This window comes from Leptonychotes weddellii, chromosome 10 (genome assembly GCF_054177405.1).
Source record: "Leptonychotes weddellii isolate Sample4059 chromosome 10, ASM5417740v2, whole genome shotgun sequence".
Taxonomy (NCBI): domain Eukaryota; kingdom Metazoa; phylum Chordata; class Mammalia; order Carnivora; family Phocidae; genus Leptonychotes; species Leptonychotes weddellii.
Genome location: NC_138378.1, coordinates 9,805,632 through 9,832,099, shown reverse-complemented (window position 1 = coordinate 9,832,099; position 26,468 = coordinate 9,805,632). Strand labels below are relative to the sequence as shown.

Below are 26,468 nucleotides of genomic sequence, written 5' to 3'. Positions count from 1 at the left end.
CTAAGATTTTAACAGGTTATTTTAAAAAACTACAATGTCTAATTCCGACATTTTTTTCTGTAGTTATATGTACTATTTCTCAACCACATCTCTGATGCTCGGACTTTGTATTTAATGACAGTTATTTCCAACTCTAAAAACGTGAGTTGTATTTTATGTGTATATATGTACACACCAATTGATGGAGTCAACCTGCCAAGGTCTATTACAACTCATGCTATTTTGTTATTTATATATAGTTCCCAAAAGACAAAAATACTACTGAAATTCTGAGATTTTTCTTTTCTCTCTCTCTACCCAAGTATTGATCCCTACTTGCTCCTTTGTAACTGATCAGCTCTATCTTCCTCATTAAAGTAATTTCCACAATTAAACATGTAGCCAGCATGTGTACATCACCTTAAGTGTATCAACCGACAGATTGCTGAATACTTAAATTTTCAAAATACTAGAAATTACATTTAGTTACAAGGAAAGCAACAATTTTTAACACAGTGTACCTTATTTAATTATGCTTTTAGTAATCAAATCGAACAAAAAACAGAAGTCATTTTTACTTGGTAAAAGCCTATTTAAGCTGATTATCTAGCAGCAACTACATGTTAATGAAAAGGCCTATTTTGATCAGAGAATCTTTAAGGTTTTTAAAAGTTTAGCAACTCTTGAGATTGGGTCATCAAAATAACAATAATTGAGAACTTACTTGACACTTAATCTGTTCAACATGGTGATGTTTTATTTTTAACATAAATAGTATTAGAACTTTTCCTGCACTCTGGTTTAAGGAAAAAAAAAGAGAAATTTAAGCAAAACAAATTCACAGTGGGTATGTTTACAACCAATGACTTCCAGGACAGGCGGGGCCAGAGGTCTTTAGAGATTCAAAGCCCAATCTCCTATATTTTCTATAAAGACCATAAGAACCAAAATCAAAGATTTAGTTAGTTCAATGTACAGCAGCCTCTGATAAGGTAATTTTAGGAAATTTTCAACAATGGCCAAGATAAAGAAGGAATTTCTACTTAAAGTTCAATTAAACAGAATACCCATCCCCACCCTCTGGTTAGTTGAGGCTTTTTACCGTACTTTTAACGAACCCTCACAGTTTACCTAAATTCCAGCTTTCAAGCCCAATTGTTTCACCTTTTGTTTATTTATTTATTTTGATGCCAAAACCAGGAAACCTTGAAACTGCAGAATACATGCTTTCTAAGAGCTCATAGCAAGTTTTCCTGTAGGGGGAAAATGGCTATTACCACTAAAGTTATCAATTAACACTGTATCTTATGTATAATTTGCTAAATCAAACAAAAGCACCTTCACAAGCCTCACCTCAAACATACCCTCAAATAAGTTGTTTTCAAATTACTCCTCTAAAAACTCAATATAACTATATATCAAAGACCGAGTACAGGTCAAAATTATATCTGTTTAACATATACTAAGCAGTATTTAAAAATTATAAATATTACCATTTAGACTTAAAATCTGATTCTGTGGTTACTAAAAAATTGCAAAACCAATATAGTTAAGTCTCCATTGGAATACCTGAACCAAGCTGCCTCCTTTTCAGTCACCAAATGTTACTTGGTAGCAAATGTTCCATGAAAATTCTCCCTTAAGCACCAACTGGTTAACTATGTATCAAAGAATACACCCATTCATTCCCCATAAATTTACCTTGATGTATCTATATAAAATACTTGCAACAAAGTCTTAAAAGTACCCTGAGTATCAACAACCACTGTCAATCATTGGTAGCAAGTACATGTTCATGGAAAGGCCTGTTCTGATCAGAGAATCTGTTAAGGTTTATAGAAGCTTAGCAACTCTTGAGATTGGGTCATCAAGATAACAATAATTGAGAACTTAACATACTTTATACACAAGAGTGCAGAATGCAAATGATTAAAACAATATTAGCAACTTAAAAATTCTCTCTTAAACAAGCCATAAGTCATTTCTCTGTTCAGAACCCACGACTGCAACCAGCTCTAACTGGTTCCTTGAGGAATGTGGCTAGGCTGATATTTTGGAAGTGCTGGCTTTGGTGGTGACCAAGGAGGAAGAAATCTTTGGCTTCCCTGTTGCTGCAGTTCCCACCCTCCAAAATGAATATACCCACCGGTGTGAATTGACAATGTGGTCCAAAGAGCAAGGCAGGAACGGAGTCCAGATCCTCAAAATGGTAGTACAGGGCATAACCACTAGGCCACCTATCAGTTCAGTACAAAAAGTACAACCCTGTGCATCATGGTGCAAAAGCTGGGGCCTAGGTTTCGCATTGTGCATCTCACACCTATGGAAATAACAAGAGGAGTAAAATCTATAGAAATCAACACACCCTAAGAAGGTGGGTGCTCACAGAAGACCGGTGTCAACACTTTTGCAAAGGTGGTTGGCTACTGAGATAATGAATGGCAATTACAAGTCCAAAGTTGGAAGGCAACAAAATTTTACAATCAACTCTGTTGAGTTTGACAATGAAGAACTCAACATGGGTTTGATGTTTACCAACAAGGCTTTGCAAATCATGACACCCATCTACATGCTTATGAAAATTACTACCCCACTAAAATCTAACATCCTTCAAGAATGATTTTTACCTCTCAAAAGAGTTGGAAAGATTTGGGCCATGAAGAAAGGAGGTAATCAGCAATACCCCCAAACCCATTACTCTCAGGTTTTAAACTTTCCCTTTTACCATCTGACCTTGGAAAGACATGGTGACACATTCAAAGCTTAAGGTGGAAGAATTCCAGAGAATAGGAAATCTGTGTACCAATGATGTGCCAAGAACAAATGTGGATTGTCTGAGGGTCAACAGTTTTGAAAAAGTAAAAAGACAGAACTTCTAAAATGCAGGGTGGATTCTTTAAAAGAAATAAAATCACCGCTCTTGACTCACTTAATCCTTCGCCATGTTGCTGTCAGCTCACCAACTAAGTGCGAGAGTGTGTGTCTTGCTGGGTCCATTTTCCCATGGTCTGTAGAAGGCGCTGTGAAGCACATCCTGTTCTAGCTCTGGGGCCCTTCCCCCCTCTGCAGCCTTACCCAGTGCAGGGAATGCGCCCCCTACTGACTCCAACACTCATCGCCTTTAGCCGACTTGGCTGCGGTGCATTTTGGGTGGGGGCTGGTATTTTCTTGATGGCCATAAACCAGAAGCAACAATGCAGATTTATAAAGAAACTGTATCAAGCTACCCAGGAGTTGGTTCCCCCCCACCCATCTTGAAGGTTCAAGACACTGGCACGAGAAGCATCAGGGATAGGAATTGGGTGTGTGGGGATGGACAGCATTAAAATGGCAAACACAGGAAACAGTTTGGTTCTTTTTCCCTCCTAAGCCTTTGTCTGAGAAATGGGGTTATAGCAAGAACTGCCCAGAGGAATTGGTGAATGCAAGAACATCAAGAAGACTTAGTGTGGCTAAAAAGGATATTAGACCTTAGCGCCTGATCTTGGGCAGAAGAGGAAGAGAAGCAATCGCGCCTTTTCCAGCAGACAGGCATCCAGGTTGGGGGGGAGGGGAGGGAAGGCAGGCAGCCCAGAGGAAAGAGAGGTGAATAAAAGGGTGCTCAAAGAACTCCTCCCCATTCATTGCATTTAAAAAAAAATCTTTTCGCAGCTTTCTGGATTGCCATTTTTTTCCCACCTGATTGCAAAGTTGGGGTTCAGAATGTTCAAAAGAGGTCGTGCTGACCAGGCAGCTGCGACTGAGAAAAGGGGGTGGTGGTGGACTCCGTGGTTAGGAGGGGAGCTGGCATGTTGGAGAGGAAGGGTTGCACGGCGGAGGCAAAGACTTTCCACTCTGTGCCATGCATGCTCCCCGCCCCCCAATCTGTCCCCCCCTCCCCCAGCTAAGGATGGGTAGACCTGGCAGAAGGCTCGTCCCAGGCACTGGGGGTGTGCGTGGGGGGCTCGTTTGGTGGGGGCGGCGGGAGGAAGGGATTAGTTCCAGGGATGGGAGCTGCTCGGTTCTTGCTGGGGGCGGGGTGGAGGGAGATGCCATCAGCGGGACAAGCTCTGGGGGCCAGGCTGGCTGCTGGCCTCGGCGGGCTCACGGGGCGGGGAAGGGGGGGGTCGGGCTGCAGGAGGAGGCGCCTGGACCCCGGAGCAGAACCCGGGTAGCGGTCCGCGCCGGGGCGGGCGCTCCGTCAGCACCGGAGTATGCAAAGGATCGTGTGTGGCTGGAGGGCTGGCAGTCGGAACAACAATGCGCCCGCGGGGCCGGCTCGGCGGGAGCGGGGCCGGGCCGCGGGGTCTGCGCGCGGCGGCCGCCGGGGCTTACCTTGACTCGGCCTCGAGGCGCGCGCGGGGCCGGCGTGCTCGGGGGCCGGGCGGCGGCGGCGGCGGCGGCGGCGGGCGGATGGCGGCGGCACGGCGGTGGCGGCGGCGAGGGCGCGCCCGGGGCCTCGTCGCGCTCTGGCTCGGCGGGCTCCGGCTCGCGCCGCGGCCGCGGCTGCTGCCGGGGGGCGCGGCGGGCGCAGCAGAGCGGCGGGCGGCGGCGGCGGCGCGAGCGGCTCCCTCCAGTCCCCGCGCGGGCGGCGGCGGCAGCGTCGTCGAGCGGTGCAGACAAAGGAGGGGCGGAGGGAGGAGACGGAGGGTGTGGGAGAGGCGGCTTCACCGGCGCGGGCAGGCGGGCGGCGGCGGCCGCGCTCCTCTCGCTCCTCAGCAGCGGGGACCGAGAGAGGGAGCTGTGTCTGAGGAGACGCCAAAATCCCCCTTAGCGCTGCCCGCGGGAGGGGGAGGGGGCACAAGATGGCGGCGGCCGGGGGGGGCGGGAGTTCAGCTCATGGATCCCGGCAGGCAGCGGAGGGGAGACCGGGCCGGCGGAGGCGGCGGCGGCAACGGGCGGGGGAGGGGGCTGATCCCGCGTCTCCCCTCAGCAGACAATACAAGCGCCTCGGAGCGAGTCCCCGAACCTGCCCTAGCCAAAATGGCGGCCGAGAAAGAGCGGAAATGACGTAAATACCTCATTAGCATAAGAGGACTCATTGTCCAGCTAAGTAGGGGGGTAGTGGGGGACAGTACCCCTTACCCCCATGTCCCCCAAGGACAACTCTCTCACTCCCACCTGTGCTTGCACCTAACTTTTTTGGAGGAAGAGTAGCACCAGCACCCCCACCTCAGGGAAATTATATAATCCCCACTGAGGGGGAGCTCTCGCGAGAACCAAGAGGATTTGCCATTGACCCACTAGGAGGCGCCGCGGATAATGGCCGCAGTGCGCCTCCAGGGCCCGTGTGCACGGCGGGCGCCTTCCTCTGGCCGCAGCGCCGGCGGCGGAGGCACCAGCAGCGGGCCGCAGCACGCCCTGCACTCAGTCAGGTGGCCGTGCTGGGGATCCCTGCGCGGGCCCAGCTGGGCCTGGACTACATCTGGCGGGAGGGGGCGTGCGGGCAGCCCAGCGGCTCCACGTGCTGGGAGGCCTGCGCTCTCACGGGCCGGGCAGCAGCGGAAAGGGCAAGGACACCTGGCCGGTCGTGCGTGATGCCTCCTGCCTTATATGAGGTGTGAGGGCCTCGTGCTTCACACACCGACTGGAGATGAGCCACAAGCCCATGGAACCCTGGTTCCTTCCCGGTGGGGTGGGTTACTTAGTGGACAGGGGCTGACATTCTTCCAAGTCGGTGATGGGCTCTTCTCTTTGGCCTGAAGAAAACAAATGGGAACCCTAGCGTTTGGGGGCCACCGGACTGGTGAAGCCTAAACATGAGAAATGATGTTGCTGATGGGCCTCCACAAGATGCTCAAAAACTATGCTTCAACTGTGGTCCCAGGGACACTTTTAGTGTTACCACAATCTGGATAGCACAAGATAGCACATGGACAGTTTGTGCAAATTTAGGTCAATCCCAACCAACACATTATCTCAACATTTGAACCCACCTTTTGGAGTAGAGTGCATTTGAGAGTATGTCATAGGCTAAACATACTGAAGAGTAATGAACACCATCATGAAGGATTAACCAAGCCTGTTAAGGTGTGCTCTGTAAATGCACTATCTTTGGCTGTTTCTCTAAATTTCAAGTTAAAATAGTTTCAAACCATACTTAACATCCCAAAAGATTCTGACTTAATTGAAAATAGTACTAATTGTGGTTACATATAGCTCAGTGAAGACTTCAGTTAGCAGGTTTAAACAAGCCATTTCATCCAACACAGAATTTCATTAATTTCTGAAATTATGACAAAATATATCTTTACAAGACAAATCACTATTTCAAGGGGAAACAAGAACTGGAAAAGTTAAAAAAAAAAAAAAAAGCGGGGGGGGGGGCGGAGGGAGTGGCACCAAAGCATCTGATTTAGAGAAACAAAGATGAAGAATCTAATTACATGTTACAGAAGACAGGCAAGCTACTATAAAATAAGCAAAATAATTTTATCACAAGTCTAGTTTTCCTTAGGTATACTTAAGATTTCCATACAGTGATAATACAAATAAATACAAAGGGAAGACATCTGGATTTCATACTTGGCCTAATTTACAAAGTAAAAGGAGATGCTAGGTTCACATGTAAATGTTTAAGAAGATTTTAGTGCTTAAATCATCAGATTTACTACAAAAATGCATCTAAATAGTCCAGATTCTTTTCTAAATAACTTCTACATGATGAAAGTGTTCACCTCTCAAATACTTTCTTTACTATCAATTCCAGTAGTGACAGTGTTGTGACTATGGGATTAAGAACCAAAAAGATTAAAAAGGCAAAAGATTGCTATCTACTCTAGTGAGGTCTGAGAAGGCAATACTTAGTTCTCTGAGGTAGTTACTTAATCTCTGCTCCATACTTGACAATAAAAACTTTGGGTTTAGATGAAGAAGAAAGGAATCTAAACACTCAACAACAAAAAAAAGAGTATTGTATTTCTATTACATTAGGTAATTCTATATTAGACAGTGATGAATTTTCTAGTTATTATTAATGATGAAAGAAGTCATTTCCCTCAAGAAGGTGGGTCCCTGGTGTGCTGGCTGGCTACACAGCTCTGTGTAAAAGGGAAACAAAATAGTAGAGGCCCTTACTGGAATGTGTCCTATGGATTCAACTATGGCAGAAGGTAATGTTCAAAATGACACCAAAGGTTTTATAGTCTGGTATTTATTTCTGGTAGGATCTGTCAGAAATGCAATGGAAAAATCAGATTTTAAATTTCTTTAGCAGCCAAATTAAGCCAGGAAAATATAATTAGGAATACTGTTCAATAAATATGCTTATTAAATAACTTAGAGATGTCTCTTCCTTTTACTTACAAAGGACAGTCAACTTGATCTTAAGCTTATTTGCTCAAAGTATGCCTTCCCCCAAATTTAAAAGATACCATGTGTTTCATAAGCTATGCTACAGTTAGAAATTTATCTTTTTTTCAAACACTTAGGTTAGAGAAGGTAGGTAAACAGAACATTTGTGCTGGCTTTAATGTGCATTTTAACTGGCGGAACACTTACAGCTTAGTAATAAGATGTTTAAAACTTACTATAGCAGCTAAGTCTTGAAGTCATCAAAATACTGATGCCTTAATGTCATCAGTATTTTTTCTTACTGATAGAAGTTATTGCTCAGGATAGAAAAAAAGTAGCTATGCAATCAATGGATGTCAGGTTTCCAATTCACAGTATGTATTTTAAATAGACTTGCTTTGACAGATGAAATGCTTCATCAATTCAAGAGCTACAAACAGCCCAACTCTAAATTCGTGACCTAAACATACTGTTTTATCTAGTTTAAGAAATTTGAGATACATTTTTAAAGAAGGGGCAGAAGTGTCTACTTATTCATTCATACAGAAACAGGCATATATATTTCATGAATATAATTAACATTTTTCTTACTTATGACATCTATTACAAAGAGCTATGAATCCAGTTCTTTATATACTTCAAAATCTTTCCCATGTAAGAAATTCTGCACTCATATACTCTAATGAAAGCAGCAATATTTTCTGGAAAAAAACCCAAATACATTTATTTACAAGTCTTAATACAGCAAAATCAAATGGAAATTGAGAACACTGCTCATTTTTCTAATTTAATTTGACATATAAAATAAGAGTTTCCTCAGAAAAAAGATTTGTATGAAATTTACCTTACCTTATGATTTATGCTCTAAGAGTACATTTTATAAAAATCAGCAACCAGGCTTCTTTTATGTTTAAATGAAATCAACATAAGTATAATGAACAACTTTCTTTTATGTAGTAGCAAAGAGAGTCAATAATCCTTTCAAGAAAGAGACTATTTCATTTCCTCCCAACTTGGATTCACCATAAACACGATCCACAAATGATATTGGAACCTGGTTAAAAAAATATACATTAAGTCAGTCTTCAAAAAATATTAGAAAGGAAGCATACAACAATACAGTACAAACAAGATTTGTTATTATGATAGTCCTTCAAGTAAGTTCAGAAGTTATGTGATTCTTACAGCAACTGTACCTCCAAATCTTTAAAATTAAACATTTCACTACCTAAGTGCAGGCCATATGAACCAAATTTACAACCATTTGAAAAGCAATGACCCTGAATATTAAGCTGTTGACCAAAGTTTCAACCTGTATTTCAAGAAAAAAAATTGTACTCCAAAGTAAAATGTCCTTTCACTGAATTTTTTCAGTAGTCCATTAAATTTATCTGTTACTGGGTGCCTGGGTGGCTCAGTTGGTTAAGTGACTGCCTTCGGCTCAGGTCATGATCCTGGAGTCCCGGGATCGAGTCCCGCATCGGGCTCCCTGCTCGGCAGGGAGTCTGCTTCTCCCTCTGACCCTCCTCCCTCTCATGCTGTCTCTCATTCTCGCTCTCAAATAAATAAAATCTTTAAAAAAAAAAAAAAAAAATTTATCTGTTACTATGTTTTAGTGTTAAGTTAAAAATCTTGACACTTCCACAGGAGACATGGCATTCTAGTTACTTTCTTGCTATAAGTAAGAACATTAGTGTTAGAGGAAGAGAGCCCTTCCTAAGAGCTCAATAGCTAGCTGTAAATATTACTGACCACCTCCCGCCCCCGTAACTCCTGTCTTCTTCATTTACTCATAGAAAATGGCAAATGGATTCATCATTAGAGTGGCTCTAGGTTATGGCAAGAGAAAACGGAGCAAACACACTCATCCCACAGTGCTGAGTGGTCAGAGGAAAGGGCAAGATGCAGAAGGTACCAGTAACTTTTAATTCTTTAAAAGGGAATACTGCCGGGCACCTGGGTGGCTCAGTTAAGTGACTGCCTTTGGCTCAGGTCACGATCCTGGAGTCCCAGGAATGAGTCCCGCATCGGGGTCCCTGCTCGGTGGGGAGTCTGCTTCTCCCTCTGACCCTCCCCCCTCTCATTCTAATAAATAAATAAAAATCTTAAAAAAAAAAAAAAAGGGAATGCTGCCTTCTATTAATGTTTTAAATCCTGGTAGGTCAAATGCAGTTAATTTGAAAGTGAATTTTCACCCTTTAGTGTGTGGACATTCTAACTAGAAACCTCCCACATTTATTTAGTAGTTGTGCAAGTTAAACTTTCTATTATAAAAAGTCTAAACCCACTGTTTCTTTATGAGGAATACAACATTCTATTTACCATCAGTTTGCCTACCTCGCCAATAGTATACTTCAGCTGTCTTGCCCGAACAATCATCTCCATCTGGAACACATAGCCTTTAGAAACACATTTTTCTATTAATTTCTGTAGAACTTCTTTTCGGTATAACCTGTGAGAAATTAAAATATATATGAACACCTAGGTAAATACACTTGCCTATATGTATCCTAACTTTTTGAAAGTTCACTGGTATTTATAAAACCTAAAACTTTCACTAGACATTTGCATGCAGAAAAACTGTCACAGCTTACGATTATGATACATTTGTCCTGAACTGGAATGGTCATGAAATATTTGGTAAATAATTTAGAGTAATTTTGAAAATGAATTCTCAGTATCTTTTAGAGAATTATTTTCCTACTATACTACCAGAAATTGTAATAGGGTAAAGTGAATCATTTGAAGTAGAACCACCCACTGTTTTAAGTTTTTAAATTTTCTTAAAATTTATTTTTAAAGTTGAACGAAGAGAAACCATTCCAAATACTGCAACAATAGAGTTGATAGATGATGAATAATCAACAATATAAAGTAGATGACAAGAGCGAACCCAGTAATTAACAGGTGTTTCCTCATAAATGTCTGAGCAGGTTCTATTTCCCAAGATGTACTAAATAAATTTCCTGAGATAAACGAAGTCCCTTTAGGGGACTTAACAGGGAGCTCCTGAAGAAAGTGACTTCCCAGCTCCTCTCTCTTACTTTGTAAATCTGATGTGCTCCGTGTTTGGCCTGCACATCTGCCCATTTACAGGCATCTAACTGTGACCTCAACTGGTGATGGCTGTATCCTACCAGGACTGCCTCAATCCTGCAATGCCTAGGTTCCTGTCTTAACCTTGTGTGTCAATTCTAACAAAAGACCAAAGAATTAACATTATTTAATGGAAAAAAGCAAATACCAACTAAAGTAAATTATCAACTAATGCATGAAGTTTGGACCTTAAAGTAGATGAACAGGCCATCTTATAGTTTCAGAGATTTAAAAAAATGTGGCAGTCTTTAGTCATTTGGCATGGTCATACAAAACAGTTCATCTTCTATGGCCAAGTCTAAAATTAAAAATAACCCACCCCCGCAAAACAAACAAAAATTACCCTTCCCCCAACCTGAAGGAGGCTTTGTTCCAATTAAACAAGAATTTTTTTTTAAATTAAAAACATGGAGAGCAAGGCAACTGAAAACAACCTAAACATTAACTATTTTAAGCTCTTCTGTGGACAGTGCTATAAATATTCATATGAATTGCAGAAAATTGCTGGAAGAGGTGCTGTTCTTTGGAGCCTATCACCAGTGATAGCAATGTTCTGAATAAGAAGTGAGCAGCCACCTTGGCCCCTGAAGCCCCCCCCCACTTGGGGCTGAGCACCAATGTGAATGTTAACAAGCAAACTAACCTAAGCCCTACCTTTGATGCTCTTTAGAAAGTACATTTTTCCTTAAGAAGATGCTCAAGCCTCATTAGCAACTTCTAAGGAACTTCAGTCTGTCTTTGTGTGTTCCGGAACAAAAAAGCGGTAGAACTGAAAAGCATTTCTTAAAAATAAGCCACTGTATACCAAGAAATTTAGGCAAGAAGTTGTAAATAATAGAAAATGTAAAATTACAGTTTTTACTGTACCTGAAACTTCCTGTTAAATCAGATGCTCCTGGTCTGAGCAAAATCTGAGTTATAAAATTGGCCCCGCGGCTGTTTAAATAAAACAATTAGATTTTCTTTATATAATACATTTTCTAAACAAGAGAAACACATCCCAGAGTGCTAAAACTGTTACACTAATTTCATAAATGCAACACTATTTCACAAAAATGTCAATTTTACAGAAATTTTAGTCAGTAAAGATGGGGTCTTTTATTCTTCGAATGTGACATTTAGAGGGGACCTATAAAACAATCATTCTTCTAAGCTTTTTAGGTAAGAAAGGTTAACGGATTTTTAATTCAACTTGCTTATTTGCCACCAGTCCTCATTTAAAATTATGAACATCTCTCAGACAGCAAAAGGGATCAGGGATTTGGAGTTTCCTTTTCAGATTTTAATAAGTACAAGGGATCACAGGTTTCAATTAGCAACAGATCAGTCTACATAAAAATGGCACTTTTTTAAAAAAGAACGTATGCAAGTGGGCAAGGGTTTTGGTTTTTGGCAATCTCTGGAAATTGAACAAAGGTTCATTCCAAAACTGTTTCAGTCTACTTGGGCCGCTATAATGAAATACCACAGACTATGTGGCTTAAACGACAGATACTTATTTCTCCCAGTTCTGAAGGCGGGGAAGTCCAAGATCAAGGTACAGCAGACTTGGTTCCTGGTGAGAACCCTCTTCTTGGCTTACAGAGGGCTGCCTTCCTGCTGTGTGCTCTCACAGGGGAGGAGGGCAACAGAAGCCAAGCTCTCTGGTCTCTTCTGGAAAGGGCACTAATCCCACCATAAGTGCCCCATGGTCACTGAATTTAATTACCTCCCAAAGGCCCCACCTCCAAATACCAACACTTTGAGGGTAAGGTATTTTAACACATAAATTTTAGCAGAGACATCCAGTCCGTAACAATGACAGGGTATGTGCTTCAAACACAACTAAGTATCAATTTCAAGCTATTACTAATAGCTATGATAAACATTTCAAAAAGATCTGAAGTGCCCTTGGAAAAAGTGACTTTTGTATTGCAGCTATTTTAGTGAGCTCCGATTTAGAAAAAAAAGTTTTCTGGGGCAGACTGGAAAGAACAGTTTCTCTCCTAAACCAAGGTAACTACCAAGGCCCTCCCTAGGAAAGATTATTTTTATACAAATAACATGGTTAGGGATATAGCTGGGATAATAGCTAACAAAAACATTTTCCCTTTCAAATTGCTTCCAATAACAAAATAATTCTAGCACATAGTTTACCTCTCAAAATGGGTTTAATCAAAGGAAAGTGAGCGTATATGCATATACGTGTATGTGTACATATATATTTGTATCTCTAATCAAGTGAATATATTTCTAAATTGGGGTTTTTATTTTTTTTTAAGATTTTATTTATTTATTTGAGAGAGAGAGAATGAGAGCGAGCGAGCACATGAGAGGGGGGAGGGTCAGAGGGAGAAGCAGACTCCCTGCCGAGCAGGGAGCCCGATGCAGGACTTGATCCTGGGACTCCGGGATCATGACCTGAGCCGAAGGCAGTAGCCTAACCAACTGAGCCACCCAGGCGCCCTAAATTGGGGTTTTTAAATTAAAATGCTGCAAGAGGCAGATGGCCTTGGACTGAAATTCTAGTTCATACAAATGAGTCCGTGGGCAAGTGATTACATTATCTTTCTCAGGAGTATATACTATAAATCAGTGCAGACATTAACAACTAATGACACACACAACTCAATACAACTTAATGATCCAATTAAAAGTTGTAAAAGGTCTCTGATTGGGACTCCCTAGTTTTAAAATAAGAGCTGTGATGACCAAATTCAGAGGGCCTGAGAGATCATTCACTTGTTCTCAACACTGGCTGCACAACAGAATCATTTGGAGAGCCTGTGAAAAATACTGATGGTTTTGCCCCACCCGTGGAGATCCATTCGCATGGTCTACAGTGTGTGTGCACACACACAAAGAAAGGGAAAACGATAAGGAACAGTAATGTATGATTTTCTCTTTACATGATTCCAATATTCAGCAGGATTAAAAACCACTGTTTTATCCAACCCCTTCATTTCACTGAAGATTGAGGCTCTTACAGGTCTTAAATGACTTGCCCAAGGTTCCACAGTTAAGAGGCAGAACTGTGATTAACTTAACAGAATCTTCAATAGGAATGAAAGGGTAATAAAAAACACTATTATTATTAAGAATATGTATAAAGGTATGCTGTCACATATTAAGTAGTAAGCTACATAGATCCCTTAAAGATCTCATCATCTCAACAACCACAAAAAGGTTAGATATAGATTAAATATGGTCAGAAATTCTTTGTGGGTCTTCCCATCAAGAAGTGGATTCTCCTTCCCCATCCCTTGATTATGGGTGTGTGTGTGTGTGTGTGTGTGTGTGTGTGTACTACTCAGTCCCAAAATATACATGAATAGTTCATTTAAAGCTGAAGGTACAGTAGAATAAATTTTGCTGAATTAGACCATTTCTAACAAAGGTTTATGCTGATTTTTCCTTAGTGAAAAATATCCAAAATAAAATACTTTAATCATAGGAAAAATTGTACTAAGGAGCTATCTGTGAGTACATATTGGAAGTTAACAATCTAATCCCAGAAATCCCAAGGCAGCATGATAATGTAATCCAAATACCCATCATAAACATATTCCCAATAGTTACAATAAAAACTAGACAAATTGCAGCACATGTATATACCTGATTATTTTTCTTTTCAAATCCCAGCCATATACACCTCCATTTCCTTTGTAACGAGTTCCAGAGACAATGTCAAAATTACCCTCCTTCTGCTTCCTGCAGAAAAAAATAAATTAGCTGTCAATTAGAAAAAGCTATTGAGCTTTCAAAAGTTACTTTCATGAGCTACACAAAAAGAACTTTTAAGATTTGCATAGGAAAAAAAAAAAAAAGAAAAAAAAAAAAAGATTTGCATAGGAAAAACTACACCAAGAAAACAAATGAACGATACCACTCAGAAATCTTTCAACGTTAAGATTTTCAAACCTGATATTTTTCCTTTATTAATTTCTAAAACTAAAAAATAGTAGTACTTGCTGACTGCACCATGTGAAACTGTCCTAAAATGTAATTCCCCTCCATTCTGTTCTTGGCCCTACTAATAAGTAAACAGTGCTAAAACAGCCTGGTAACCCTCCAGACCTTTCTCTTTGCAGAAAAATAAAGACACACATAACCCCAGGGATTCTGGTTGCTTTAACAAAATTGGAACCCAAAAAAGTGTATTCTGCAACTTGCCTTTTGTCAGTTAACAATATACATAATGGAATCATGAACATCCCCGGAGGTCAACAGAGAATTTCCCCATTCTTTCTAATAGCTGCAAAAATATCCCATGGAACAATGGACTTGTATACTTGCATGGTTGTTTTCATGGTGGGTCTCCCCACCCCCAACAACACAACCACAATGAATAGTGTGGCAACGTTCTTATAAACTTACATCCTGGTGCTTAGACAACCCAGAGTGGAACATAAGAGAATTGCTAAAACAAATCTTACAAGTATTTTGAACAGGTTATCACCAGAAATTACTTTCCAAAAAGGTTGTAGCAACTCACACTTCCTCCGGCTAGATTGTGTGTGTCCACTTCCCACCATCTTATCAGTGCTAGATGTATTGCTCTGTAAGTTTGTAATTATGACAAACTAATGGGTAATAAAATACTGCTACAGTTATTTCACTTCATGTTTCCCTGACATCCCCCAGGGTGTCTTCCCTCGGGCTTATTAGCCATTGGTCTTTCTTCTACATATGGCCTGTCTGTATCTTTCACCCATTTTCTATTCCCCTGGTCCCATTTCCTTCTCAGGTCAAAGGGCTCTTGGGAATTAGATATACAAGCAGAGAAGGTATCTCTTGAGGTGACTTTATGCAGAGATCAAAGGATGAGAAATAGCTGGCTATTAAGGAGCAGGAAAAGAGCATTTTAGGCAAAGAACACAGCGCTCCGTGTGACACAGAAATGGAAGGAGTACGCCTGCAGCAGAGGGAATGGAGGGGAGAGGCACAAGATGAGCTCAGAAAGGGAGGCAGGGGCCAGATCACATAGCAGTTTGAGGGGCAAGGAAAAGAGTTTCTTCCCATCTGTTAATGAGAACTCGCTGAAGTGATTGAAACAGGAGAGTAACATTACTTAATTTTGTTTTAGTATATTTAGCTTACATTAACAGTTTCCCAATTCTTATCCTGAGAGGTTTCATGTTGTCTTGGATTCTCTAAAAATACAAGTATATTGCCTGCAAATAAATACCATTTTGTATTCTTACTCAATATTCATACTAAATTCTTGTTCTTACATCACTTAAAATGTCCACATATAATGACAGCTAGTATTCCTACCTTGATGTATTTATTAATGATTCAACATTTCACCATTTAGTAAGATGTGTGTGTTAGGACTGGGTTGTCTTTATCAAGTTTAAGTGGTTTCCTTTTATTTCCACTTCCAAGTTTTATTAGAAGTGGCTAGTACAGTTTATCAAATGCCTTTTAGCATCTACAGACTTAATGATGCTGCTTTCTTTGCTAATGTGATAAATTATGTGGATGAATTCCTGATGATGAACCATTCTGGCATTCTTGGAATAAACCCTATTTGTTCATGCTGTTTTACCCTTATGATGTAGAGCTTAATTCCATTTAACAGGGAAGTCATCTTCCATCTTTTCCTGTAGTCTGGGAGAATTTAGATAATAAAGGAGTAATTATCTGTTGATTAGTCCCTAAAATATATCATTTAGCCACATATCTATAGTCACGAGCCTCAGATCTATATGTTGGTTTCATTTCTGACAACAAACTTAAAATAGCATGTGCATTTTTAATTAAAATAAGTCCAAAATTAACATAGGACAAATGATTTGAATAATTCTTTCAAATATTAAAAATACCTACCTAATGAATTCAGGAATAAATTTTGGCTGAAATTTAGAAAAAATAAACATTAAGTCAGTAAAACAGGCTTAGACTATCATGAATAGCTAATAAAGAATGATACCACTTACATGGTGTGAGAGATCAGCATCCATAATAATTATATAGTTTCCTGTGGCATGTTTCATTCCGTGAATATATGCAGTTCCTAACAATGAAAATATATCCATTAAAGAAAGCCATCAGAAATGCTTAAATATACACACGAACAGGGAAGAAATTAAGCATCCGAAAAGCATACATCAGTCCCTTAAAGGTGATACTAACCTATAATTAAATTCTATTTATTCTCAATCAAAAACATCTCTCCATTCCATTATTTCATCTGCAACTTCACCTTAGTCCCAGGCACCACCTTCTGATGCTCAGCTCTCTACCTAAAAGTGTTTCCCTGCTTCTGTTCTTCCCTTCACTCCTAGCCCATTTCCACAAAAGCTATCCCCTGAGTGTAGTCAACACTGTAAGCCTAGTACACTAGATGGGTCTGGTATTTGGGGTCAAAGGCACAGCCAGCAATTACTTAGGCACTTTCATGCCTAAAAGTTCCCTAGTTCCAAACCCCACAGTCTTATTAGCAAGGCTGAACTCTTCTAACTTCTTTTGCTAAAAAGTGAGGATCACAGCTTTTTGGATTTCCACTGACTGGTCAGGAAGTCCTGGTTGCTTTCACGGCAGTTTCCAGATTATTTCAATCCCAAAGAACTTCTGGGTTCAGATATTCAGAACACTTCATGATGCCCAAGAACTGATGATCTTCAAGACAGCAAATATTCAATTTTTAAGAACCGTGTTTCCTCCATGCTGGCTCAATTTTTCAGTAAAATTATACCACTTCTCAACATAAGCAACTGTAACCAGCATCAGAAATAAAGGCACTGAGATACTCATCTCAGAATGCCTGAGTTCATCTGAGATTTTCTATAACCCCCTATGTTTAAAAGCTAGAAAAGTTTTCTTTTTTAAAAATAAAGAATAACTTTTTACATTTTGCCATTACTTATAAAGAAATGTTCAAAGAGTTACAGCTAACGCGGCGTGCTGGTTTTCCAAAACACTTGCCCTCAGATCCCTTCTCTGGCCCTGCCCTACTCTGTTCTACATTGCATGGAACTACAGTTCCTAGGTGCTCTCCTCAACTGGTTGTCAGATGGCTTTGGGAGGCAGGAGGGATAGTTTCCAGGAGAGGAAAAGGAAAAGTATAAGTGTGTCCCCCCTCTTACTCTGCCTCCCAGCATTGACTGGGTATCCTCGACAGCTCTAGCTCCTGCCAGGTATCCCCCACTCCATCATTCTAGCCCCTTCTAAATAGCCTGGGTTCCTGGGCTCCAAAAACACCATCTCCTCCTACTGTTGCTCCATTCTAGGGGTGGTAGCAACCTCTAGCTATTACTAATTTGAGTAGCCTCACTGTTCCATTCCATTTGGCTTCTCAGCATTCCTTCACCCGTGTAACCAGATTCTTTGTATTAAATTCCCTACATTGAAAGACTGACAGTGGTTTCTGTTTTCCCACTGATACAGGCAACTCAGGTTAAACCATATACATGTCATTAAAATCATTAAAAACCATCACAGGAGGTCACTGTATTTTGGCCCTGTTCCAAATTAGGAAAATACACACTGGATAATCTTACCAAGGCAAGAAGCAAGTATGAGGGGTGAGAGGTTCTACTTACCTAGGCCTAACTTTTTCTCCCGTGGTCTCAGAAGCTGCAAGAGTAAGAAAAGCATTTTAACACAAATACTAAAAATAATCTCACTAATAAAAAATTTTTCATAGCTGTCTACTCCTTTTAACCGAAATATAGCTGCATTTATTAGAACTTACAGCAGAGTATGTTTAACATTTTTTGCCTAAGTAAAAAAGTGTTTAGTAACAAATCAAATGGTTTAACAGCTTGGAAAAACAACATTCTTTTACCCCAACCCTGCAGGTCAAATTTTAAACATTTTTTTCTGGTGCTATCCACCAGAAAACAGCAGGGAAACAATGTTACCTCTATTACTTGATTTACCGTTTTGAACAATATCTGTTGATTCCTTCTCCTAAGAAAATCAAGGATGTAACTCACTTATCTTATACCTTCTTTGAGTATTTGATAGCCACGTCTGTTTTCTCAATCTCTTTTGTGATTTTATTTATTTATTTATTTATGTTCTTGATTTCCCCCCCTTTATTTTTTTCAGTTACAAAAATAATACAGGTTACAGTTACAAGTCAGACAATATATAGTCATTCATTAGTTAAGGCATTCAGGTTGGTTCCAGGTATTTGCCATTACAAATATTGCTACAATAAAGATACTTGTACATATATCCTTTTGTAGGGGTCCTGTCATTTCTGTAATTAGCATCCCAAAAGTGGAATCACTGGCTGAAAGGGTATGCACACTTTTTTTCCTGGATTCCTTGGTTGATTTTAAATGCTGACATCACTCCATCAACGTATCCTGACTTTATTCTTGGAAGACCTCATTACATTCTCTACTGGCCCAATGACATGACTTTAGGGTTATATGCTTAACAAGAAAATTAAATTGTTTTTTTCTTTTCTTACTTTTTGTCAATCACTTAGTTTTTCTACCTTTTTTTTTTTTTTTTGCTTCATATATAAACCTTGACTTCTTGTTTAGCTTTTTTCTTTTGTCTGGAAATTTTTGAAAAAGTAGAATGCCAGGATTTGGACTCTAAGTTTCTGAGGTATGGGGCTCAAACAGACTCACTACCGAGCCCATCTTATCCCCTTCTGCATTTGCCAGTGTATAGGCAGGCCACCTCAGACTGCAAATCTCTCTAAACAAAGTATTTTCAGTTCAATTCAACCAGGATAGACTTTTTTTTTCTAAACTTCATGCAAACTGCTGTAGGTCTTGGGGAGGAACAAAGATAAAATACATTCCTGCTCAATGAGCTCTTATATAGAAAAGAACTAGACAATCATGTATAGTAATTATAATTCACTGAACAAAATCAAACAAGATATATCAGGTTTTATTTTTGTGACTGATGATTACTGGCAAAATACTGACCTGGTATCTGCCCTGAAAAAACAAATCCTTTAAAGTTCACCTTAGATTTTCTTTTTTTTAAAGATTTTATTTATTTATTTGACAGAGAGATAGACAGAAGAGCACAAGCAGAGGGGGTGGCAGAGGGAGAGGGAGAAGCAGACTCTGCACTGAGCAGGGAACCCGATGCGGGACTCGATCCCAGGACCCTGAGATCATGACCTGAGCCGAAGGCAGACGCTTAACCATCTGAGCCACCCAGGCACCCTAAAGTTCACCTCAGGTTTTCTATAAACCTGTTTCAGTTGGAAAAATATTTTTTTCTCAAGTTTTTATAAAACATAAACCATGCTGCATGATAGAGTACTATGGAACAGTTAAAAGAATGAGATAATTTAGTGATAAAAGATCTCTCAGCTATAGTTAAAAATCAACAGAATGATACAGAAAGATTACATTTATGTTTAAAAACAAAAAAACACCACATTGCCTAGTTCTAACAAATGTAGACACGTACACATACATGCACAAAGGTCTGAGGCAACCCACACCAAGCTGCTGACTGGGGTGTCCCCTGGAGAAGAGATTAGGAGGTGGACCACGAAATGCTCATCAAAGGCAACTTCAGTTTTATCAGCAACTTTTTCATTTTCTAACAAGAATGTAGTTTTAAATTTCTTATGCAATAAAAAGTACCCATTGTTGCACTGTTTTACTTTCAAATCCTTAGTTCCACCCCCTCCCGTTTTTGAGGCCTCACGTCAGTAAGGATGGCAGAAAGCAGTGAGGGGCACGACAGAGCTCGTCTCACAGCCAACAGGAGAGCTGGTGGGAACTCACACAAAGTGTGCACGAACGCACTCTGAAGAATACTTACGGCACTGTTTATGAGCTACTTCCTGTAATGTTATAATCTGTTTTGACAAAAAACTTATTTTATAAAAAATTTTTTGTCACAGAAAATCTTGATGACATTTTAGGAAGCCTAGGATCCATAATATTTAAGTGGACCTGTTTTTATCATACTCTCAAATCCAACAAGTTGAAAGAAGAATGAAGATAAAAGTAAGTCTTCAGCTAAGAAAGGCTAATTGTACTCTCCTCCTATATTGAAATTCCTTATCAGTGAGGCTCACGTTTTTTCATTTTATTTATTTTTTTCATTTTTGGCCATTTACAGTTCTTATGAATTATGTTTTTTTTTCAAGATTTTATTTATTTGAGAGAGAGAGCGCGAGAGAAAACACAAGCGGGGGGGGGGCGCGGGAAGGAGCAGAGGGAGAGAGAGAAGCAGACTCCCCTCTGAGTGGGGAGCCCAATGTGGGGCTCTATCGTACCAGGACCCTGAGACTATGACCCGAGCCGAAGGCAGATGCTTAATGGACTGAGCCACCAAGGAGCCCCAGTGTACTGATCTTTTTGTTAGAGATAGTATTTTCGTACTTAGGGATAAACAGTATTTTTTAAGTAGTCAAATCTTTCAATCCTACAGTTATATTAGATGTTTCAAAAGTAATAAACATGCATTACGTTTTATTAAAAGAACAATTTGTAAAAATACTAACCTATGAAATAACATAGGTGACTTTAATCTCAAGTTGGAGGTTGAAACAGATGACACACATCAAATGTAACAGAAGCACTCAACATGGAAAGGCTGAAGCCCAATCTCAGATCCCTCCGCCCTATAACCATGGCTAACAGTTCAGGATACATATCTCCAATTTTTCTACGTCCCACCTCCACTATCTGTTAGCTGTGTAACCTTGGGAAGTGACTTAAACTCTCATCTCAGTTTCCTCACAGAGTTTAAAGAAAAAAAACTTCCTTTGTTTTCTGAAACATTCACTTCAGCCAATTTTAAAGACTAGCAAACAAAGCCTCTATGCTGAATATTTTGAGATGTTGTAAAATAGCTTCAATAATAATTCGTCTCCATCTTCTCTCCCAACTAAGCACACACATCACTTAAAAGCAAGTAAGCGCCATCCACGGCATGGCCTGATATTGTCTGGGGTGGGGGAAAAGGGCAGTTTTATACTTTAAATGATTTAAAGGTCATAAAATAAGGAAGGAACACGGGACTTCCCAGATAATACAGGAAAATTGTAACGGTGAATATAATTTTTTTCTCATTATTTTGAATTTTATTGGGTTGATGGGAAAAATGGAACTTTTTGAGGGCCACGTTGTTTTAGAATTTGAAAAGGTCAATTTAGTAGACATAGCCTAAGATCGATCAATCAATTACACCTCAAGGCTGAATGGAGTTCTATGACAGAAGTGTTCAAAATATTGTCAGGTTAATGTTCCCAGATTAAATAACACGTAAGTCAGAGTATTCTATATAATAACAAATGTGAGTCAGTGCCTTGGCTCACAACCTCTAAAAGAAAAACTGGGGAACTGCTGGCTAAAAAAATGAACCCGACATCATCAGAAGTCACTGCTAGAAGGTTGAAAATCTGTCAATTTTTAATCTCCTCCTGTATATCAGGAGATATTCAGAGGATTGGAGGTGTAATCTTTGAGTTGCCCATGTGTGATATGGCAAGAATACCTAGCAAAGATTTACCATGTGTATAAGAGTAACACGTTTCCCTTAAACTCTTCCTATTGACCACCATCTCCTCCAATTGAATAGGAATTATTTCATTATCAGGATTAATCAAGAATATGTGTACCCAGAGACAGTTTTTTATAATGCTTAATTACCTTTTCTTAAAATGCAAATATCAATAAAGGTTCTCCAAGAGATTTCTTTCGTTTATGTCTATACTGATGGTTCTCTTTTGGGAGGAGAGGACAATTTTGCCCATAAGGGTTGATTTGATGATACCCAGAGACATTTTTGGTTGCCACCCTGGGGAGAGGGGCTGCACCTGGCATCTAGTGGGTAAGAGTCCAGGGATGATGCTAAATGTCCTCTAACATACAGGATGCAGCCACCGCCCCTGCAACACCCCTCCCACCCCCACAAAGAATTATTAGGTCCCAAATGTGAACAGTGCCAAGACTGAGAAACTCTATAGTCTATACATATTATAAAAACCCAATGCCTAGAATGTGTTTTCTAATTAAATCTGGACTTAACTGCATGCTTTCGGCCCAAGAATTATCTAAAGTTGAGCTCACAAGTATATTCAAACATTTACAAATACAAACCATTATAAAAATAAACCAGTGATCAAAAACAAAAATTATAAAGCCATTATAAAATGAATTCTACATCTGTCTAAGTTTCTCCAGTAGAAAAACAACACCCTTCAAAGTACAGTGGGAAAATTTAAGACTTGGAAAGTCAATCTACTCCCATTAAGACTGCTTTACAGAAAGATGCTAAGTACTCTGAAAAATAAAAAGATGCCAATTTCCATGGAAACAATCACCCTCCCCAGCTACAAGCTTTTATAGTTGCAAAAAAGGGAGCCAGAAAGATAAAGACACACATTACTAATTGCAATCTAGTTCTGTAATATTCCTTGTCAATTCAGTATCATGCTTTAATTTTGCCCTTCAAGAGAACTTACCTGCAGAGTAAGTTGTAAAAACAGAGTTTATCTAAAGGCTAACTATTTTGCTGTACAATTACTTTTTTTTTTTTTTAAGATTTTAATTTATGTATTTGACAGAGAGCACAAGCAGGGGGAGCAGCAGGCAGAGGGAGAGGGAGAAGCAGGCTTCCTGCTGAGCAAGGAGCCCGATATGGGGCTCAATCCCAAGACCCTGGGATCATGACCTGAGCCGAAGGCAGATGCTTAACCAACTTAGCCACCCAGGTGCCCCTCGCTGTACAATTACTACTGATCCAACATATCAAAGTCATGTATAATTTCAAGCACAATGAAAATGCACCTGAATCCCAAGTGTATAAGATGCTTTTTATCATTTCAGTTTCCAGAAAATAGACTGAATTTAAGCATTGTCATTTCTCTTTTCCCTAAACAAACACAAGTGATTTGATAGAAAAATGTTCACATGACTTACAATTTTGTCTGACCCATAGATCTTCTCCAACTGTTCAGCAACATCCCTTGTTCCATCTGGGCTTCCATCATCTATGATTATAATTTCGTAATTGATTCCACTAAAATAAAAAACAAAATGAAAGTTTGTATTGTTTGGAGACTGTATTCTCAAAATAAGAAAATAATTTTAAAATTACTAATTCCTCATCAGTATAAGTGGGAATTTATTGTCATATTAATCACTACGGAAAACTTCAATTACCAAATGAAATAAATGTCATTTAGTACTTCACCTCCAAACTCAGCGTGTTGCTGAAAAATGCTGTAATGAAGTCCTGAGATGTTAAAAAATTCTCACACAGAAAACATACTCGAGTTTAAAAAATCACAGCAGGGGCGCCTGGGTGGTTCAGTCGTTAAGCGTCTGCCTTCAGCTTGGGTCATGAACCCAGGGTCCTGGGATCGAGCCCCGCATCGGCCTCCCTGCTCAGTGGGAAGCCTGCTTCTGCTTCTCCCTCTCCCTCTCCCACTCCCCTTGCTTGTGTTCCCTCTCTCGCTGTGTCTCTCTCTGTCAAATAAATAAAATCTTAAAAAAAATAAAATAAAAATAAAAAAATAAAAAATCATAGCAATTGTATATTATATATGATAGGAATATCATAAAATTTTACTTACCTACTTTGGAAATGGAATTATAGGAACTTAATATCAATCTTGGTTATAAAAAATATTTCAAAAGTACATTTAAAAGATCTCTCAAGTTGACTGAATTGCTAAGTGAATATTCTTTTAAATTTAATTCCAAATAGATTTGAGTAACATAAGGAACAAATCAGATTTCATTTCATCCTTTAAAAAATCCTCTTTAAAATGGTGACATATTCTCTTAACACCACTATTTCAAATAGTTGTACCCATTACCTCACACTATTACGTACAAAAAGCACAGAGAAATACATAAGATTTCAATGTGCTTCAAAATGAACATCTCTCTATTGGTTTTCCATTAACTTTGTTACAGTTTCTATTCTAAGAACAAGCCAACACAATACTTGGTTGTATATGTTATCACTATGTTTCCCCCACCTCAGTTTAGATTTTTTTTTTTATAATTTTATTGGAAACTTAAGAAGCAGAAAGTAAAGCACAGCAAAACTCCCACAACACTGTTTCCTCTTTGTCCATAGTAAAAACAAATATAAGGAAATCAACCAGAAAACACATTCCACTGTTAAAGGCTTAAAAAAGTCAGGCCCAGCAAACTAGGAAGAAAGCTAAACTCAGCCTGTTAAGAGGAAATACCAGGACTTCAGCTCCCCGAGGTGCTTTAATTTGGGCAACTGCTTTACAAGCCAAAATATGTAAGATGTTGATTCTGGTTGATATGCTGAAAGAGATATACTTCATAAACAAATGAAGTCATTCATTAGCAAATTATACTTTCTCTCACTTCAACGTGCCCAGAACACCTGAGGGTAAGGTAGTCTAAAGGAATCCAGCTAAGCTGCCTTTAATTTGACCACATCTGAAAAGAAAATCGTTTCCTTCTTTAACCTTCACTCGGGTTAAAGCAAGAAATATTTGAGACTCAGAGGACCAACTGAACAAGATCAACTATATGACAATTTCTCTCATGTGGAAAGTGCTTATAGAAACCAAGATAAGAAGATAACTAAATAAAAGAGGAAAAAAATATGAATTAAAAAAAAACTGTGAGGAGCCATGCACATTATGATAATTATGTCATTCAAAGAATTATAGTCAAAACAGCAATGTTTTTCACCAATTAGCATTTCCAAAAATATAAGTTTACTAAAGCCCGGGTTGACTGGGTGGTGGGGAAACAAGCACTCTCCGAATAATGCCAGTCCTAAGGCGGTACAATCATTTTTTTTTTTTTTTTGCGAGCAATTTGGTAATAACTGTCAATCTTAAGCACATCTGTTGACCCGGCAATTCCATCCTCAAGACTTTATCCCCCGTACACTAGTAAAAGTACGAACGTGTTTGTTGCAACATTGTTCTAAAGGAGCATTCACTATGTGTCCAGCACTTTTCTAAATGGTGGAAAATAAGGGGTGAACAAAGTCTCTGTTTTCATTTATAAAGCAAAAGTCAAAAAAGAAAAAAAAAAAGCTCTAGAAATAATGTGTTCACTGGGATGACCCAGTTAGTTAAATTATAAGTCATATGGAATATTATCGAATTAAAAAAAAATAATTTTCCAAGTTGGTGTATGTTGATCTGGAAAAATCTTCAGGGATCTATACATGATCCCATTGGTATAACCCTAAAACAAGTAACTTCGTACTGATACCAGGATTCCGAAATTTAAAAAATATTGTATAACACTTTCAAATTCAAACTCTAAAAGCCCTAGTTTCTAACCACCACATCAAACATCCACTAGTGACCAACGAAGTTGCCCAGCCCAGCAGCAGCTCCCTAACCCACAGAGATCAAACCTCATGCTTACATAAGCACTCAGCACGGGGGCGGGAGTGAGCGTGCTCATTTAGACTCCCGGCTCCTGCCGCATCCTGACCATCCAGAAGTAGGAGTGAGGTCAAGCTTTGAACCTCGCTCCAAGTCAAAGGATGCCCAACCCTACTTTTTAAAAAAGGGGGGGGGGCAGCCGGGGGGGAGGGAGGAAGGAGGTGGTGGGAAGTGTACAATAAGGGAATGTCTCACAAACCCAAGGGCAGGAATGAACCCGAGACACGGACAGAACCCCAGAAGTATCCGCCTCTGCTTTCTCCAAGGGTGGCCTTCTCCCCAAGGATTCCCTCAAGAGCCGAAGGGAGGCCGCGCAGGGCCGCCTCGCGCAGCCAACTGCCGACACCCAGGCCGGCGAAGCCAGCTCATCTCATTCCTCAGGGAGGGCGGCCGGGCACGCTACCTCTCGGAGAAGCTTTTCACCAGCAGCCATACGATGAGCGGTAGGTTCTCGCGCTCGTTGTAGGTGGGCAAAAGCACTGAATACTTGTCCTGTCGCGGGGCGCGCCCCTCCGGCTCCCGCCGAGACCTACGAGGACTACCGCTCGCTTCCTCGGAGGCCATGGTGGAACTGCGCGAGACGCCGGAAACGGAATGACGTCCCGCGGCGCGCGGGAAGGGGATGGGTCGGACCGTACCAAATTCAGGAAGAGGGGGTACAGGCTATTTGGTTGGGTCCTAGTTCTCCTAAGGCTCTCTTCGTGGTTCCATTGGAAATATCCAGGCACTATGAATCTTTAAAGTTGAATCTGAGGGTTTCTCCAGGAAGTACATGTTTACTTATCACTTTTTCCTATGC

The 26,468-nt window shown here is 40.0% G+C and overlaps 2 protein-coding genes across 6 annotated transcripts in view; both read right to left on the bottom strand.

Annotated features, from left to right (window-relative positions):
• Positions 1 to 4,405, bottom strand: part of LOC115944600 (activity-dependent neuroprotector homeobox protein) — a 30,597-nt gene extending 26,192 nt beyond the window's left edge. For 2 of the 5 annotated variants that reach the window (XM_081832589.1, XM_081832585.1), the window contains exons 1-2: positions 4,294 to 4,405; positions 2,126 to 2,299 (exon numbers count right to left, since the gene is read on the bottom strand). The gene's annotated coding sequence lies outside the window, so the exon portion shown is untranslated. Of the gene's footprint in view, positions 1 to 703; positions 776 to 2,125; positions 3,165 to 4,293 lie in introns of those variants that run through there. The other 3 variants (XM_081832587.1, XM_081832588.1, XM_081832586.1) reach the window with 3 other exon arrangements.
• A 1,966-nt stretch (positions 4,406 to 6,371) lies between these two features.
• Positions 6,372 to 26,267, bottom strand: DPM1 (dolichyl-phosphate mannosyltransferase subunit 1, catalytic). Its single transcript, XM_081832590.1, has 9 exons — positions 26,073 to 26,267; positions 23,193 to 23,292; positions 17,874 to 17,907; positions 16,269 to 16,345; positions 16,159 to 16,184; positions 13,942 to 14,037; positions 11,215 to 11,283; positions 9,589 to 9,703; positions 6,372 to 8,305 (listed from the first exon to the last, which is right to left on the bottom strand). The coding sequence occupies exons 1-9, from the start codon at positions 26,231 to 26,233 to the stop codon at positions 8,201 to 8,203; spliced, it is 783 nt and encodes a 260-aa protein (XP_081688716.1). The 5' UTR covers positions 26,234 to 26,267; the 3' UTR covers positions 6,372 to 8,200.
• Between the last annotated feature and the right edge of the window lie 201 nt (positions 26,268 to 26,468).